General features: G+C 41.7%; 2 protein-coding genes across 2 annotated transcripts; both read left to right on the top strand.

Moving 5' to 3' along the window:
* The first annotated feature begins 1,222 nt into the window (after positions 1-1,222).
* Positions 1,223-6,509, top strand: LOC306914044 (rano class II histocompatibility antigen, A beta chain-like). The gene is made up of 6 exons (XM_079490932.1): positions 1,223-1,299; positions 2,386-2,655; positions 4,250-4,534; positions 5,114-5,221; positions 5,870-5,899; positions 6,035-6,509. The coding sequence occupies exons 1-6, from the start codon at positions 1,239-1,241 to the stop codon at positions 6,073-6,075; spliced, it is 795 nt and encodes a 264-aa protein (XP_079347058.1). The 5' UTR covers positions 1,223-1,238; the 3' UTR covers positions 6,076-6,509.
* Positions 6,510-7,884: 1,375 nt separating this feature from the next.
* On the top strand, positions 7,885-15,609 carry LOC306913709 (H-2 class II histocompatibility antigen, A-Q alpha chain-like). The gene is made up of 5 exons (XM_079490524.1): positions 7,885-8,042; positions 11,012-11,272; positions 12,070-12,170; positions 13,475-13,652; positions 15,078-15,609. Exons 1-5 carry the CDS (start codon positions 7,970-7,972, stop codon positions 15,224-15,226), a joined length of 762 nt encoding a protein of 253 aa, XP_079346650.1. The 5' UTR covers positions 7,885-7,969; the 3' UTR covers positions 15,227-15,609.
* Positions 15,610-16,059: the final 450 nt, after the last annotated feature.

Here is a 16,059-nt window from a genome sequence, read left to right as displayed (position 1 = left end):
CACTCAGTTCACACGGGTGTGATTTTTTTTGTATGCCTTGCTTTTCTTTTCTTTCTTTCTCCATTGCTCTGTAAAGCAATTTGAGCTGCATTTCATGTCATGAAAGTTTTATTATTATTATTATTATTAGTTATAATACCACCTCAGAAAATATTTGGCTGTCCAAGTACCACCATAATAACTGACGTTAATACAGAAGCATAGACCTGCCCCATCCTATTCAGCTATTACCACAGGAAAATCTAATTTATTCTTTGAATTGTTTTGTGTTTGTTCCAATCCTAAGCCAATAATGCTGCTGATCTGACGAAACTGACTAATCAGCACAACTGATGATATTTCTAATGTGATTAATCCGTTCTCAAATCTTCTATTAACGGCTAGGTGTGCTGTCATGCTCATTTCAGCACGGCTGGAGAGCCTAGGTCAGAAGAATTACCTGTAGTAATATAAATATTTCATTCCACTTTTGTCTTTTTTCCCCTCTTGTTTGGGGAGACTCCTCTGCGTACCACCAGAGGGGGCTCAAGTACCACTAGTGGTACTAGTATCACTAGTGGTACTATAGTATCACTAGTGGTACTAGTATCACTAGTGGTATAGGCTACTATAGTACCAGTGGTTGGGAACCTCAGAACTGTAGGTAAACATGGCTTACTACTTGTCCTCCAGTAGGTGTCCTCCAAACACCAGGGTGTGAATGTCTCAATGCCTGGACAAAGACCAGGGAGACCACCTGTCCACCTCCTATACCAGGCCCGCTGACTTTTTGACTGATTCTTGGTTGAGGGGGTGGACGACGACAAGATTTTCAAAATCGGGGCCCCCCCTCCAGGCGTGCGTGCAAAGCGTACTGCAACTTTTAACTTAAAATATAATTATTCATAAAAAATAAGCAACTCTAATCATTTACCCAACAACAACAACTACATCAAAGTTGTGAACCTTTTTTCTGCGTAGTAGTCTGGTTTTAATTAGGCTATTGTTTAATTCGGAATACAAGAAGAAGAAGGGGAAAAAAGATGAACCCAAGAAAGCACTATGGCTTGTTTCCATTGGGGATCCTGTGTATTCAATTCATATAATCTGATGTTTGTGTTGTTATAGTAACCAAATCACAGCTTGTAGATCAGCTTTCCTGCAGGTGCACGCGCTACACCGTCGAACGTCAAAGTCCAGAAGGAGCTTCATATAAAGTGCCAGTGACTGCAGAATGTTTCCTCATTCCTGGTTAAATCATGGCTGTGTTTAAATGGGTCTGCTCTGTTCTCTGGCTGCTCCTGTCTCTGACTGCAGTAGGTGAGTTGAGTGGAGTTCTTTTTGTGTGTGTGTGTGTGTGTGTGTGTGTGTGTGTGTGTGTGTGTGTGTGTGTGTGTGTGTGTGTGTGTGTGTGTGTGTGTGTGTTTGTGTGTGTGTGTGTGTGTGTGTGTGTGTGTGTGTGAACAAAAGTTGGAAAACTCGTTTGAAACATCATGTTTCAAAACCTTTTTTGCCAAAGATTTCAGAGCGAGGAAAGGGGAGCACTTGTTTTGTTTGACTGCGCATCCTGTGTGCGGTATGTGCAATTAAAAAATAGGGGGGATAACCCTGTTCAATGTTTGTCAATGTCAGGTCCGAGGACTACCCGTGGTCCAAAGGTAAGGTTCCAACACCAGTTGTTAATTTCGTCGACTAAAACTATGACAAAGAATCTTCGTCGACTACCTTTTTGTTTTTTCAAAGACGAAAACTAAATAAAAACTAATCTATGAGGACCAAATTGGGGTCCATGGCCTAATGCATATCAAACTGGGGGTCCATGAACAACTTTGAGATTCACATTGACTGACCTAATATTCCTTCCACAATGGCTTTCCGACTTGGATACAGCGGCGCGTGTGTCACAGCATTCGGGTCATTGGCGGCTGAAGTTCACACGGGCTGTCCATATCACTGGCTGGCACAAGTGCGTGTTAAAAGCATTCCGTTGAGAGTGAAGCAAAACCAGCGCTTCCCCCTCCCTCACCCATTCAGTCTAGCGTTAAACGGCCTCAGAGTATTCTAATGGTCTGGTGGAGGCTTTTTAGTGCATGTTCTTAGTATTTATTTAGCTTTGAGAGTTTGTGCACACACAAACATTGAAGACGAAGGTGATTGGCCGGAATGAGGTGGTGATATGATATAATATAATGTATATATTTAAAGAATCAGACCCACACTTCATGCGGGTCTGATTCTTTAAATATATAAATTGAGAAATGTAATGAAGTAACTAATTTATTGATGTATGCGCTTTAATAATTAAAAAGGAAAACATCTGCAAGACTATAGTGTACAAAAAGGAGACGTTAGAACAAGTTGAAATCCAACCTTTGAACATCACTGTCTGTGTCTGTCACCCTGCAGATGGTCTGTTCTTTCATGCCGTTGTGCACTGCCAGTTCTCTGACAGAAACGGCAGTGATGCTCTGTACCTGGAGAAGTTCTTCTTCAACAAGATGCTGGTAGCGCAGTACAGCAGTGCCACGGGCAACTACACTGGCTACACGAAGGACACCATACGCTTTGCGGCGCTCGCTAACAAGATCACTGCCATCATGGAAATGCAGAGAAGAAATAGCAACAACAACTGTTTCAGCCATGTATCTGCTGCGTATGATGCACTGAAAGTTACTGGTGGGTATATGAGCCGAGTACTGACATACAGCCAACTTAATGCACAGGCTTTAAGGGCTGTAGCCCCCTCGGCACAAAATGCGCAAATACTGAAATACTGTCCGGGGGCTGCTGAAATATAATTTAATCAGTGCCGAAATGTGCCACCAGCACTCCTCACCTCGCTTATCTTTTATCTTATCAGCGAGGTCAAACAGTCAACTATGATGTATTGGGTCAACTGTATTTTTTGTTATTTTGTATTCATATTTCACCTGAGGTTTGGCCAGGGGTCATCGCCATACTGGCTTGTGGTGGACATTTTGTCAAAATTATATTTTTGCCATGGCATGGACATACAAAATGAGTAGACAAACGCATAAAGAGCTAGCCCTAAATGACTATTACAGACAGCCAGGTCTGTAACTCTGAGAGTGTACAAATTGAACCGATTGACCAATTTGTCCCCCCAAAAAAGAAGAAAAAAGACAAAAGTGGAATGAAATATTTATATTAGTAGTTCTTCTGACGAAGCAATTAGTTGAAATAGACTCTCCAGCCATGCTGAAATGAGCATGAGAGCACACCTAGCACCGTTAATAGAAGATTTGAGGACAGATTAATCCCATTAGAAATATTATCAGTTGTGCTGATTAGACAGAGTTTAGTCAGAGCAGCAGCAAAATTGGCTTAGGAATGTAACAAAAACAAAACAACTCAAAGAATCAATTATACTTGGATGGGGCAGGTCTACGGTCCTGTATTTTAAAATCAGTTTATATGGTGGTACTTGGAGAGACAGATATTTTCTGTGGTGGTACTTGGTATAAAAAGGTTGAAAACCCCTGCTCTCGACAGGCCTGCCCCAAAGTTATTAGTGCAGCCGTGCCCGGCAGCCAGTTCTCAACAGGCCCGACCTGGGCCCTCATCAAACCCTGTACACTCAAGAGAATGTCCCCGCTACCACCCTTAGATCTCCATATACTGTATGGAGTTCACCTGTTCTGACATTCCTGTTGATCTGACCTCATCAAACCCTGTACACTCAAGACATGCTCCTTATATGGCCAGTACAGAATTCATTCCATGTTGATCTGACTCCCCCATGCCAAAGCGCCAGCACTCGCCCAGCAGTCTGCCGTCAACACACAAACACACCAGTAAGACGCCCTCAGGCACCTTACGTGTGTGTGTGTGTGTGTGTGTGTGTGTGTGTGTGTGTGTGTGTGTGTGTGTGTGTGTGTGTGTGTGTGTGTGTGTGTGTGTGTGTGTGTGTGTGTGTGTGTGTGCGTGCGTGCGTGCGTGCGTGCGTGCGTGCGTGCGTGCGTGCGTGCGTGCGTGCGTGCGTGCGTGCGTGCGTGCGTGCGTGCGTGCGTGCGTGCGTGCGTGCGTGCGTGCGTGCGTGCGTGCGTGCGTGCGTGCGTGCGTGCGTGCGTGCGTGCGTGCGTGCGTGCGTGCGTGCGTGCGTGCGTGCGTGCGTGCGTGCGTGCGTGCGTGCGTGCGTGCGTGCGTGCGTGCGTGCGTGCGTGCGTGCGTGCGTGCGTGCGTGCGTGCGTGCGTGCGTGCGTGCGTGCGTGCGTGCGTGCGTGCGTGCGTGCGCGCGCCTGTCACCTAGTGCCGCCCAACGTCAGACTGAGGTCAGAAAGTCCAGACAGCAGCAGCAATCATTCTGGCCAGCTGGTGTGCAGCGTTCACCACTTCTACCCCAAAACCATCCGAGTCACATGGCTGAGGAACGGACAGGAAGTGACCTCGCACGTGAGCTTCACGGAAGTACTGCCCGATGAGAACTGGTTGTATCACACTCACGCTTTCCTGGAGTACACGCCCGTATTTGGAGAAAAGATCACCTGTAAGGTAGAGCACGCCAGCCTCCGGGAGCCCATGTTAAAAGACTGGGGTAATTAATAATAATAATAATAATAACAACTAGAAATGCACTCTGTCGAGGTGCCAACTTGCGCCTTGCACACAAGCAGACCATACATGGCCTACTTGTGTGCAAGCAGAGCGTGCAAGTACTGCTACTAACTAATGTATATTACAACTGCTGTTCTAAATCCTTTAGACCTTTATATTAGATCCTACTTCTGGCCGTAGAGGGTGCCACAAAGTGAAGTTACACCGTATTCATACTGTACACATGCTATCTTTCCAACTTCCTCACATGTTCACAACCCATGGCTTACAGACAGTACACAGCCTTGGCTAGGCAACCCAGCCTGGCGGAGATATGCACTTAGAAGAAGCACTTTTCTAGTCTTGATATTAGTCGCATTGTACATAATGTAGAATTAACTGTATAATGTAATGTTATATAATGACATGGTAGATGCAGTTTGCTCAAACATAACCTGTCGTATGTAAGCCAAAGTGTGTATATGTTGTGTGATTGATGTTTGCAGATCACAAATAGATGTGGTCTGAAATGTTAGTTGTTTATTGACTGTGTTGTTGTTGTTGTCGTCAGATCTTACAGGTATGACTGAGTCCCAGAAGGTTAAGATAGGGATGGGAACAGTTGGCCTGCTAGCGGGACTGATGGTTCTCATTGCTGGATTTATCTGCTACATGAGGAACACGTCTGGTGAGACTATGAACAGAAAGAAAGAAAGAAAGAAAGAAAGAAAGAAAGAAAGAAAGAAAGAAAGAAAGAAAGAAAAAGAAAAAGAAAAAGAAAAAGAAAAAGAAAAAGAAAGAAAGAAAGAAAATAAACTAATATACAATTACAATTTAGGCATTTAGCAGACGCTCTTAATCCAGAGCGACTTACATTAAGCAAGAACAAAAAAGCATGGGAATACATCACATATATAAAAAGCATTTATCATGAAACATGCATAAGCTAAGAACGTAACAGTGGAATATCTATATAATGAAACTATACATATAAACTATACATATATACTATACTATGCTATACATAGCCTATGTACTATGACGTGCTATGACTACTACTGATTATAGTGCTGTCTACATAACATGCTATAAGTCTGTATCAAATGCTATCTAAGTCTACAAAAGTGCTATCTAAGGGGGTAGGGTAAGTGCTATGGGCCATGATGGAGTCTGAAAAGGTGGGTTTTCAGACTGAATTTGAATCATTTAGAATTCACAGATGAGTGTTCTCCTTTGTCATGAGTAGAATAATTTAGTATACAGTTGTAATTCAAAGAGTTATCTGTGTTATAACTTTAAGCTACATCTCTGAACTGTTCACGTTAACTTTCCACAGCTGGACTGGTGGAGGTGCCACTAAGTGAAGGTACGTACTATAGGCTTTATCTTCAAACATTACATTTAACCACCCCCAGTGTCCAGATCTAGCTCACAATGCTCACAATGCATTATAGATTAGTGGTTCCTTTCACCTCTCTACCTGTCTCTGTGTGTGTTACAGCATCGTTAATGAAAGACGAGAGACCTGCCGTTCCACAGTGATGTTCACCTTCACCAGGCTTTCAAACCACATACATTTTTGACATTGTTTATTTTTGTAATCTAACTTGTGATTTAACAGTGAAAAGTGACTGTGTACTAACTCTCCTTACTTTGCACTACACTTTCTTTAACTGACATTATTGCCTTGTGTTCAGAGGCGTATTTATAATAGAGCCCGCATCCGAAACGGTCGAGAAATGACAGAGTTACCATGTGGGGGTCCCTGTACTGTACTGTACTGTACTGTACTGTACTGTACTGTACTGTACTGTACTGTACTGTACTGTACTGTACTGTACTGTACTGTACTGTACTGTACTGTACTGATACACCTGAAATCTTCATACAGTTAATATGTATGTGTGTGTTAGGCTGCACAACAGTGACACTTGGTTTTGAAAACCAACCAAATGTAATTTCCGTGCTCAGACCCAGGTACCCAGCCAGCCAGCCAGGCAGGCACACTTAAAAACAAGAGAGGAAAATCACCAAATCCGAGAACTATTAGGGCCGATTCATACTGAAGAGCCGACTTTAGGACGGTACCCGCCCCCCCGAACCTCAAATGACGTCACATTGTAGGCTCTACAGTGCCGAACCGACTTTTATTCGGCTCTAAAATAGGAGTATGAATCGGCCCTTAGCGGGCGGCGGATTGGCTACTCGCCCGTTCTGTGTAGTGCTACCCCCCCCCCCCCCCCCCATAGGAATGCAAATGCATGGCTTTGTCTCATGGGGTACCTGTACTCGCCTGGCAGGAACAATCTCTTTGAAAACCTGTTTAGTGTTTCTGATTGTGCAACCTCAAAATGCATTTGAAAAGTCGGATGCAAATGAAGTTAGTACAGCCCGACAACGCTAGCAAAGTGTAATTTCCTATCGCAGACCTCCCGTGGTGGGTCCGCATATTTTTGCCTCCCTAAAATGTCATTCCTGCATACGCCACTGCTTGTGTGTATTGTTTATTGAGGGTTTTAGGTTGTTGTATCATGTTTTAATTGTATTGGAGTTTCCGAGCGTATGTATTCACATACAGTATATACCTAAACAGTGCATCTAAGTGACAATAAAGTGAATCTGAAATCTAAAGTTGAAGTTTTCCAGGGTGCTTAGTACTTGTACGATAATGTCTTACCACACTGTGACTGGAGTCAACAGCACTGACATTTTGTGACATTCAGCTAAATATATCTGCCCGTGATTACCATCAGCGGGGTTGGTTCAACCTACTCAGTTCCCAGCAGTGAGCAAAGATTCTGCTCTCTCTTGTAAATCCAGTCAGACCGGCCTGACGGTTGGCATCATGCCAGGCTGACACTCGATCTTACCATCAAAGTAAAATCCTCAGTATTTGGTATAATTGGTATACAAATACTTAAGGATCTTAAGCAGAGCATATAATGTAGATTTTTGCATTAAAAAATAGCAGATACTTGTACTTTTTTTAGAGACTACTTAGATAAAGAGATGCACCCTGGACCCCTGTGGTGTTAAATGCACCCATCTTCCTTATAAGCTTCATAGTCTTCGATATTATTCTAAAAGTCTCCATCTGTTCTTCACCTGGTTGGCAGTATAGAACAGCTGAAACATTACTATAACATCATCATTTTACATAATTGTGTTAATTCCATTCATGCTGTTTCATATTAGGACTTGGTCATACAAACATTTTCAGTGGTGAGATTTTGTTTTTGTTTTAAATGAATCCATGAACGCAAATAATCATTACGGTAAAACCTGTCAGCAACAATGTGGATGTTTGTGTGTGACTTGACTTGACTTCTTCCACGGGTGGGGGAAGTAAAGACAACACAAAGTGCTGTTGACTCCAGTCACAGTGTGTGTCTGATGACTGCATGTGTGCCACTGTGCCACCTTACTGCAGAAAGAGATGAAGAATCCTACCGCCACCATCCTCCTCTTCATCTCACTGACTTTCACAATCTGCTACGCCACTTCTCAAAGTAAGAATCTTGCCACGATTTAATAATGATGATGATGATAATAATAATAAAACGTTGGCGAATATGTTTATATAAAAGGCAGGTTAAGCAATGCCAATGACAGAGGTTGGTAGTAACATATGTCGTTGCAAAAGAGTAATTTTAATTACATACATTTCACTTTAACAAGAAATATGTGTAGCCTACTTTCACTACTTCATGTTTGGGTCAATGGGTCAGATGTAAAGGCGTTAAAGCTATCATTTCATCATGACCCCTTGTGGCAAAATGTGCTATCTCCCAGAAGACAGAACTTTAAAGATTCTGGTTACCTTTGTCCAAACCATTCTCCAAGTTTCCTCAGTAGGCTACCTCTTTCCAAAAGCGTAAAACCACAATCCCAAAAAGCATGTATAATTTGACCTTTACATTTCCAACATCTATTGTCTTCTACCATGCCCAGCTTCAACAGGAGTATAGTAGAATATTTGTATGATTTTATAATGGTACATTTGCTTCTATTATCCCTAGTGCCCCACCCCACTTTGGGAATTATATTTGTATTATATTTTCAGTCTTCCCACTTTGTAATTCCATTATACTTGGCAGAGGCACACATTGTATGTGGCAAGTCAAACAAAGATTTAACATATTTGATTCCTCTATACGCCATGTATGTTAAGGTTGAACACATTTCCCACACTACTCTAGCCTGGCTCCAGCCCTGAATCACTAGCCATAGCAATGTGTAGTAGTTTCAGGCTAACACTACTCCTTAGTTGAAGATATTTCCCAAATTCACCCCATACCCCCCCGTCAGATTAAATTGATTCCCCAACTCCTGATATAACTTAAAATTTGCATCCCTGTATAAATCATCAATCACAAAGATGACATGTGACCGTTTCTCACTGAACCACTGAAGTCATTGACTTTTTTTTTCTTTTCGTTTTTTCATGTAATATGAAGGCAGTGAATCATAGTTTCAAATTGACATATTGGTTGTTCAGTTTGACCCACCAGTTTTGGAGATATGGCTTATAGAGTAATGTCTTGCAGAAAACAACGATCTGAGAAAACAGGCTTGAAAGGTTCACTTCTGTGCAGTGTTGGGCAATATTACTTAGGAGAGTAATATGTTACTTATTACTTATTACTCCTTAGAAAAAGTAATAATATTACATTACTTATTAATTGGAATCAAGACTAATAATATTATATATTACATATTACCTTTATATTACTTTTGCGCCTCCCACTCGCGAAAAAACTGTTTAGTTAAAAAGGCTATACAATAAAGCAGTAATCTCTCTCAACCTTTTCTTTCTTTTCAAAATCTTTTTATTCAGGTTTTTCGACAGTAGCCCAGGGGCAAGTATTAGACAGACATATAAAATATAAAAATAAAACTCAATCCCCTATCCCACCCTCCCCCCACCCACAATCCCAAGGATAGTCGGAACAGTCTGGAGGAAATAAAATAAATATATATATACACACATACACAAAATACATGCATACATAATTACAAAAAATAAAAATATAATGAAATAAAAAAGCAGATTTTTCATACAGCAGATTTTGTTTCTCTCTCAACCTTTTAAATGAAATGTTTTCAAGCCAACAAAATAAAAACAAAAAAGTAATATGTAATATGTGCTATTTTTACAAGGTAAATAGTAATAATATTACTGTTTTGGCAGAGTAATACCTTACACTAGGTTACTCGTTACTGGGAAAAGTAATAATATTACAGTAATAGATTACTAGTAGGATAACTTTACTGCCCAACACTGCTTTAGGATAAAAGGTTTTTCTCCTGTCCTGAACAGTCTTGCCGCCATGACTGTCTCTGTATCAAAGAGTCACGTCATTCCTCTGTCAAGGCTCCCAACAAAATGAATGTTTACCTATTAAGATACGTACTTGTCCCATATAGAAGAGCATCCCTGTTTACTGGGATTTCCCCATCAGCCTATGGACCTCAGACCATACCCACTGGGAATGTTTCAAAATGGATTGAAACGTATTTAATGCAAAGACACTTTACATCATGGGTTCACATCTTTACCAATACTGGCTTTGACACATTAATTTCTTTGCATTTGAAATCTTTTTTTTTGTAGAAAGCTTAAAAAGAAACTGATTTTAAATGCAAGGAAATTAATCAAGTATTGGCAAGTGTCCAAAGTGTGTGGGAGTCTGTGCATTAAATTCAATACATTTCAATTTGAAATATATACAATTGTTTTTGTGTTCTTGCTCCAACAAAACACAGTGCTACGATGTCATCATGCCCTTGCCCTAGTACACATGGTAAACACAGTGCTACGATGTCATCATGCCCTTGCCCTAGTACACATGGTAAACACAGTGCTACGATGTCATCATGCCCTTGCCCTAGTACACATGGTAAACACAGTGCTACGATGTCATCATGCCCTTGCCCTAGTACACATGGTAAACACAGTGCTACGATGTCATCATGCCCTTGCCCTAGTAGACATGGTAAACACAGTGCTACGATGTCATCATGCCCTTGCCCTAGTACACATGGTAAAGGAACGATGTCATCATGCCCTTTCCCTAGTACACATGGTAAACACAGTGCTACGATGTCATCATGCCCTTGCCCTAGTACACATGGTAAACACAGTGCTACGATGTCATCATGCCCTTGCCCTAGTACACATGGTAAACACAGTGCTACGATGTCATCATGCCCTTGCCCTATAGTACACATGGTAAACACAGTGCTACGATGTCATCATGCCCTTGCCCTAGTACACATGGTAAAGGAATCATTGTCAATCACATGTCTGTTAAAATTAATCATAGAATCAAGAAACTAAAACAATGTCTGAGTTGACATGGAAATGAGCCCAGAAATGTTTTATAGTGAAATTCCCCTTTAATGACCAACCATGGAACTTATCAATGTATACATTATCTACTAATTAATGTAACATTGTTTTATTATTTCTTTTCAGTTATCCACGAGTTTCAGTATTTGGTGGGCTGCTTTGTGAACAGCACTGAGATAGAGTTGACCGCTGACGGCGACGAGACACTTTACGTGGACTTCCAGAGAGGAGAGCTCGTGTTCACCTATCCTCCATTCATTAGCACCTTGGTACCCTCAATCTTTGACAAGCACCACTGGTTTGTCAATGCTGGGAAGAACAAGAGAGTGTGTCATGATCTTCTGTCAGCGATGACAGACGTGGAGAAGCATCCACCAGAAGAACAAGGTATAAAGCAGGGGTTCTTTTTTGGCTGGGGACCCTGGAAATGCAAACTCTTAATTTCCATTTTCCAGTCATTCAGTTGCCCAAAAAATAAAATAAATGGCCCCCAAGGGGTCGCGACCCCCAGGTTGAGAACCCCCGGGGTAAAGGACAAAATACACTTTCTTTGCTCTATTGTGGACATTTTCTATTTGTTTGGTTGTTTGTTTCAGTAGTCGATTTAGTAAGTACATTTTTAACTCGGCTTCCGATTATTAGTCGAATGAATTATGCATAAACACATGCACACACGCGCGCACGCGCGCGCACACACACTCGCACTCGCACACTCGATACAATTGGTATCCCGACCTGACATATTTTTGTTTACCAAAGAGCAGGGGTGGAAAAAGTATTCACATTTGTTACTTAAAAGTACCAAAAGTAGAAAGTACTCATTATGCAGAATATCCTATTTCACAAGTTCAAAATGTAAAAAAAAGATCTTTAGGAAATAATAGATCTACAATCTCACAATGCGTCGCATCGTGAAGCATTGTGATCTTGTAGATCGGCTATTTTCAGAGCATCGCAGTCCCACCCCCTTTCAGAACGGCGAGGGCCCAGAAAATAATTCCCCGTTCATTTTCAGTACTTGAGTAAATGTACTTAGTTACTTTTCACCACTGTCAAATGAAACCCATGAACACTCCAGCAATGCTTACTATCAGAATATTAACACTTGTTTTGTGTTTTTACCAAAAAAAATCACTATATTTACTGCACATATACATTTTGGGACCCATTTCTCCACCCAACAGAAGCTCCTGACAGTTTCCTGTACGCATCAGAGGAGGTGGAGCTGGGGGTGGAGAACACACTCATCTGCTACGTCAAACACTTCTACCCTCCATCCATCCAGGTCAGTACCCAACCCAAGTACTCCTAGTTCAAATATGACCTCAACTCCAAGTGGAAATTTAATTTGGAATTAAAACCGGGAAAGCATTTTGCGTTGGTTATAGAGCTACCAGTGCCCCGTTCGAGGGCACCGGAAGAGAATTTCCCATTGTCATTGACATAGACGTTTCAGATAGTATTTATTTAAAGACCATTAAGCCTCGGACACAGTCAACTCGGATCATGACAATAAACAAAACATTTTGGGCCGAACAAATTAGAAAGAATAAACCCTTTTTTTTCTTTGTTTTTCTTCTTTTTAATTATTTGTCCGGCCCAATTATTTTTGTTTATTATCATGATTTGTCAGGAGCCGAGTTGGCTTTGTCCGAGGCTTGAAACGTCTATGGAAAAATGAATGGGAAATTCTCTTCTGGTGCCCTCATCATTCTGAAAGCGGGCGGAACTGTGACCTTCTAAAAATCAGCAGATGCACAAGCTTGCAGCGTGGCACATCTGCTATTTTTTACATTTTTGAAAAATCTTGAAGCTCACTGCAGTATTTAGTGAAAATAGCTCTATTTGAAATAGAACTAAAATTAATTAGGTTAATTCATAATATTGTACTTTTCTCACTTCTTACCAGTGTTGATTTCGTCGACTAATACTATGACGAATGTTCGTCGACTACCTTTTTTCACTGACATAAACTAAATGGAAACTAAACTATGATGACAGGTGACTAAAATGTGACTAAAACTAAATGCAAACTATTCAGAAGACTGGCTAAAACTAAAATCTAAAATCAACACTCCTTACACAGCTGAGTCAAAAGCGCAATATCTGTCCTTTAGTGTAGTAGCCTACTATAGCCTCGCGTAGCCAGACTTATCTGCTTTTGCAATGTAAATTTCCCAGGGTGATATTGTCTGGCTACCCGTGGCTCCTGTGACATGCGTGGCAGGTTAAAACTCACCCGTGGCTCCCGACATGCGTGGCAGGTTAAAACGAACCCATATGGCAGGATAAAACTCACCCATGGCTCCCGACATGTGTGGCAGGTTAAAACAAACCCGTGGCTTCCAGCATGTGTGGCAGGTTAAAACGAACCTATGGCTTCCGACATGCGTGGCAGATAAAATCTAAGCCGTGGCAGGTTAAAACTAACCTGTGGCTTCCGGTGACTGGTGAGGTTATGTTTAGGGTTTGAGTTTTGGGGTAGGGGGTCGGACTATTGCCTGGCGTTCTGTTAGTACGTCTGACCAAAGTACTGAGGTACAAAAATACAAATTATCAAGTAAACGTACTTGTCCTCCACCACTGCAGGTCAGCTGGAGCAGGAACGGTGAGGTGGTGAGCGGAGCGTCTCTGAGCCGCTTCTACCCTAATGAGGACGGAACCTTCCACCAGTTCTCCTCACTGGACTTCATTCCCCACGAGGGAGACGAGTACAGCTGCAGTGTGACGCACCCTGCCCTGGACCAGCCCACTGTCAGGTTCTGGGGTCAGTATACCGCCATAGCACATTTTGATTTAGTTTTTTAGCCAGGTGCCACCATAGAGTAATAAAAGGATAGAGACCGAACCGGAGCGTTAGCCCCGCTGCCCCGCCCCCCCACTATTCATTTAGATGGAAGTTGCTCAGTGGCGTTTTGAAGCACCCGGAAGACTGCCGGAGGTACAATTATAACTCAATGGCTCGAGTGAGCGGAAGTTAAGCCCGGACCTCAAATTTGAGGTACAGGATGATGCACGTTACGCACATGATGTCACTGAACGTTTTTCGGCATGTAGGTAATGGCAGCTTCAACGTTGGATAGCCTTACTGGGGCCTTGCGTGCCACCTGTCTACTGTCAATGTTGAGACTATAGTGAGGACCTAGTGGACACCTTTTCATGATTGACTGCCTCTAGCGCCTCTAAGCCAATGGGAGATAAAACCCATAGTCTCTTTGCTGCACCTGGTAGTTATGACGTGAGTCATTCTTGTTTAGTAGTCTTTTGACTAAAATTCCATTTTGTTTTATAGTCATATTTTTGTCATCTGAAATGTTTTAGCGCTGCTTACGTAACTCGGCTACTATAGCCTCGTTCCTGCAGCAACGCTATCGTTCCGATAATCACAGCCTCTCGTGTAATATTGTTTCATTTTACACTTGGTTGCATGTTTAATGATGGAGTAGGCTCTACTGTGATTTTTTTCCACCCCAAAATATGAGCATCAGGTATTATTATTATATAAGGAGGAAGAAGTGTACAGTATTTGTTAAAACGTCGTTTTTATGTGGACATGCCCACCAGTTCATTAAGTGGTTTGCCTGGTGGGTGGGTGGGTGAAGCCACACATGCAGATGTTGTTGTATGATAAAGGGGGAGGGGTTAGGGGAGGGGATGATATTGTGACGTCACTATCACTGTTTTATTCATTGGCACGTTTGGCTATCAAGGTTTCGATCAGCCTCCAGGAAGAAACCCTAAATACAAAGGGAAGACATCGTTGCATATAACAACCACACCAAGGGTTCTAATGAAGTACTGTCACCTCATAAATACATGAACTGGAAGAAATACAATGATTTAGTTGGGGACCACCTGGAACCCCCTCAAGGACCACTGGTGGTACCCGGACCACTGGTAAAAAACAAAAAAACAAACATTAACGCACCATGTACATTATACCCCAAAACTCTAAGACACAATGAATAGTTAAATTTAACATTAAATTATACTTTTGGATACCGTATAATGGCACAGGGGAAATTCCACATTAAACAAGGAAGTGGAAGTTTTAGGTAAAAAGTCTGTTACAGCAACATTGTAGATAAAGGAAAACCATAGGGGTCATTGACGGGGCTCCAGGTGTTCCAGCTAAATCTTTGATAGTTTTGTTGTGTCTCTGGTGGTGTTTTGATTTATTGTCCCCCTGCAGATTCAGAACCTGAGCAGGTGGTGAAGGCCAGTTCTACAGCGGATGTGGTATGTGCAGTGGGACTGACTCTGGGCACTCTGGCCGCAGCAGGGGGAATGTTCCTCATGGTCAAGAGTGGCCGTGTGTGTCAACCATCAGAGGTGCTGTGATGTGGAGGAGGAACTTAGGAAGCTGTACGACGACTTTGAGCTTGTAGATCTGCTATTTTCAGAACACAACATAAAATTACGCATTTACAGCATTGCGAAGAAAAATCCCAGCGGTCTGCATTATCCCTATAAGGTTTTAGTTTGGACTTTCACTCTTTTGGAAAGTGCAGTTTTTCCCTTGACACTGAGATTGCCATACCTGCAGCCACATTATAAGAAAGGGTCATATAGAATATATAGATCTTACCAACATTCTTTCAGAGGCAGAGCAGTTTTGGCAGGCATTTTGCAAAGTAGGCCTATCTATATGTGGGAATTATGATTTATTTCACTGTCAATCAAGCTGCCAAGAGAGTATGTTGCTATAACTTCTACCACCCACCTGGCTGCCCCTTGATGAATTCCGGAGCAGACTACTTATCGAAAATCTATATCGAACTTGTTATTACTATTGCAGTAAGTAGTCACTAAGACTACAACTACAAATGTGTAGCACATGTGGTTCAAATTATATATTTTTGTACAGTGGAAAAACTATGGACATTTTCAGATTTTTTTCTTGTGCTGGTTCTTATAATCTTTTTTGGCTGTATTTTACCTTGAAACATTCGCAAATTGTTCCCATTTTCTTTTACAGGAACAGTTTTACGTGAAGCTCCAACCTGACATGTTTTATTTTTTATCTTTCATTGTGCCCTAACTCTTGTTGTTTATTTAACATGATTTTCGTATACTGAAATGTTGCGATTTCCCATTAAAGCCTTTAACTGCATTTAAAGACGTGAGTTTTTTCTTTTTCAGTACTATAAAGTATACCTCTAGTAGCCTACTAA

This window comes from Electrona antarctica (genome assembly GCF_951216825.1).
Source record: "Electrona antarctica genome assembly, chromosome: 21".
NCBI lineage: Eukaryota > Metazoa > Chordata > Actinopteri > Myctophiformes > Myctophidae > Electrona > Electrona antarctica.
Note: the sequence above shows the minus strand (reverse complement) of the source record. Positions and strands in the feature narration are given on the sequence as shown.

Excerpts from the sequence above, each read along its gene's own strand:
- LOC306914044 (XM_079490932.1), top strand. The coding sequence starts at position 1,239 with ATGGCTGTGTTTAAATGGGTCTGCTCTGTTCTCTGGCTGCTCCTGTCT. Across the intron at positions 2,656-4,249 it reads TGATGCACTGAAAGTTACTG|TGCCGCCCAACGTCAGACTG; the intron begins GTGGGTATATGA and ends CCTGTCACCTAG. Across the intron at positions 5,222-5,869 it reads CTACATGAGGAACACGTCTG|CTGGACTGGTGGAGGTGCCA; the intron begins GTGAGACTATGA and ends AACTTTCCACAG.
- LOC306913709 (XM_079490524.1), top strand. The coding sequence starts at position 7,970 with ATGAAGAATCCTACCGCCACCATCCTCCTCTTCATCTCACTGACTTTC. Across the intron at positions 8,043-11,011 it reads CTGCTACGCCACTTCTCAAA|TTATCCACGAGTTTCAGTAT; the intron begins GTAAGAATCTTG and ends ATTTCTTTTCAG. Across the intron at positions 13,653-15,077 it reads GCCCACTGTCAGGTTCTGGG|ATTCAGAACCTGAGCAGGTG; the intron begins GTCAGTATACCG and ends GTCCCCCTGCAG.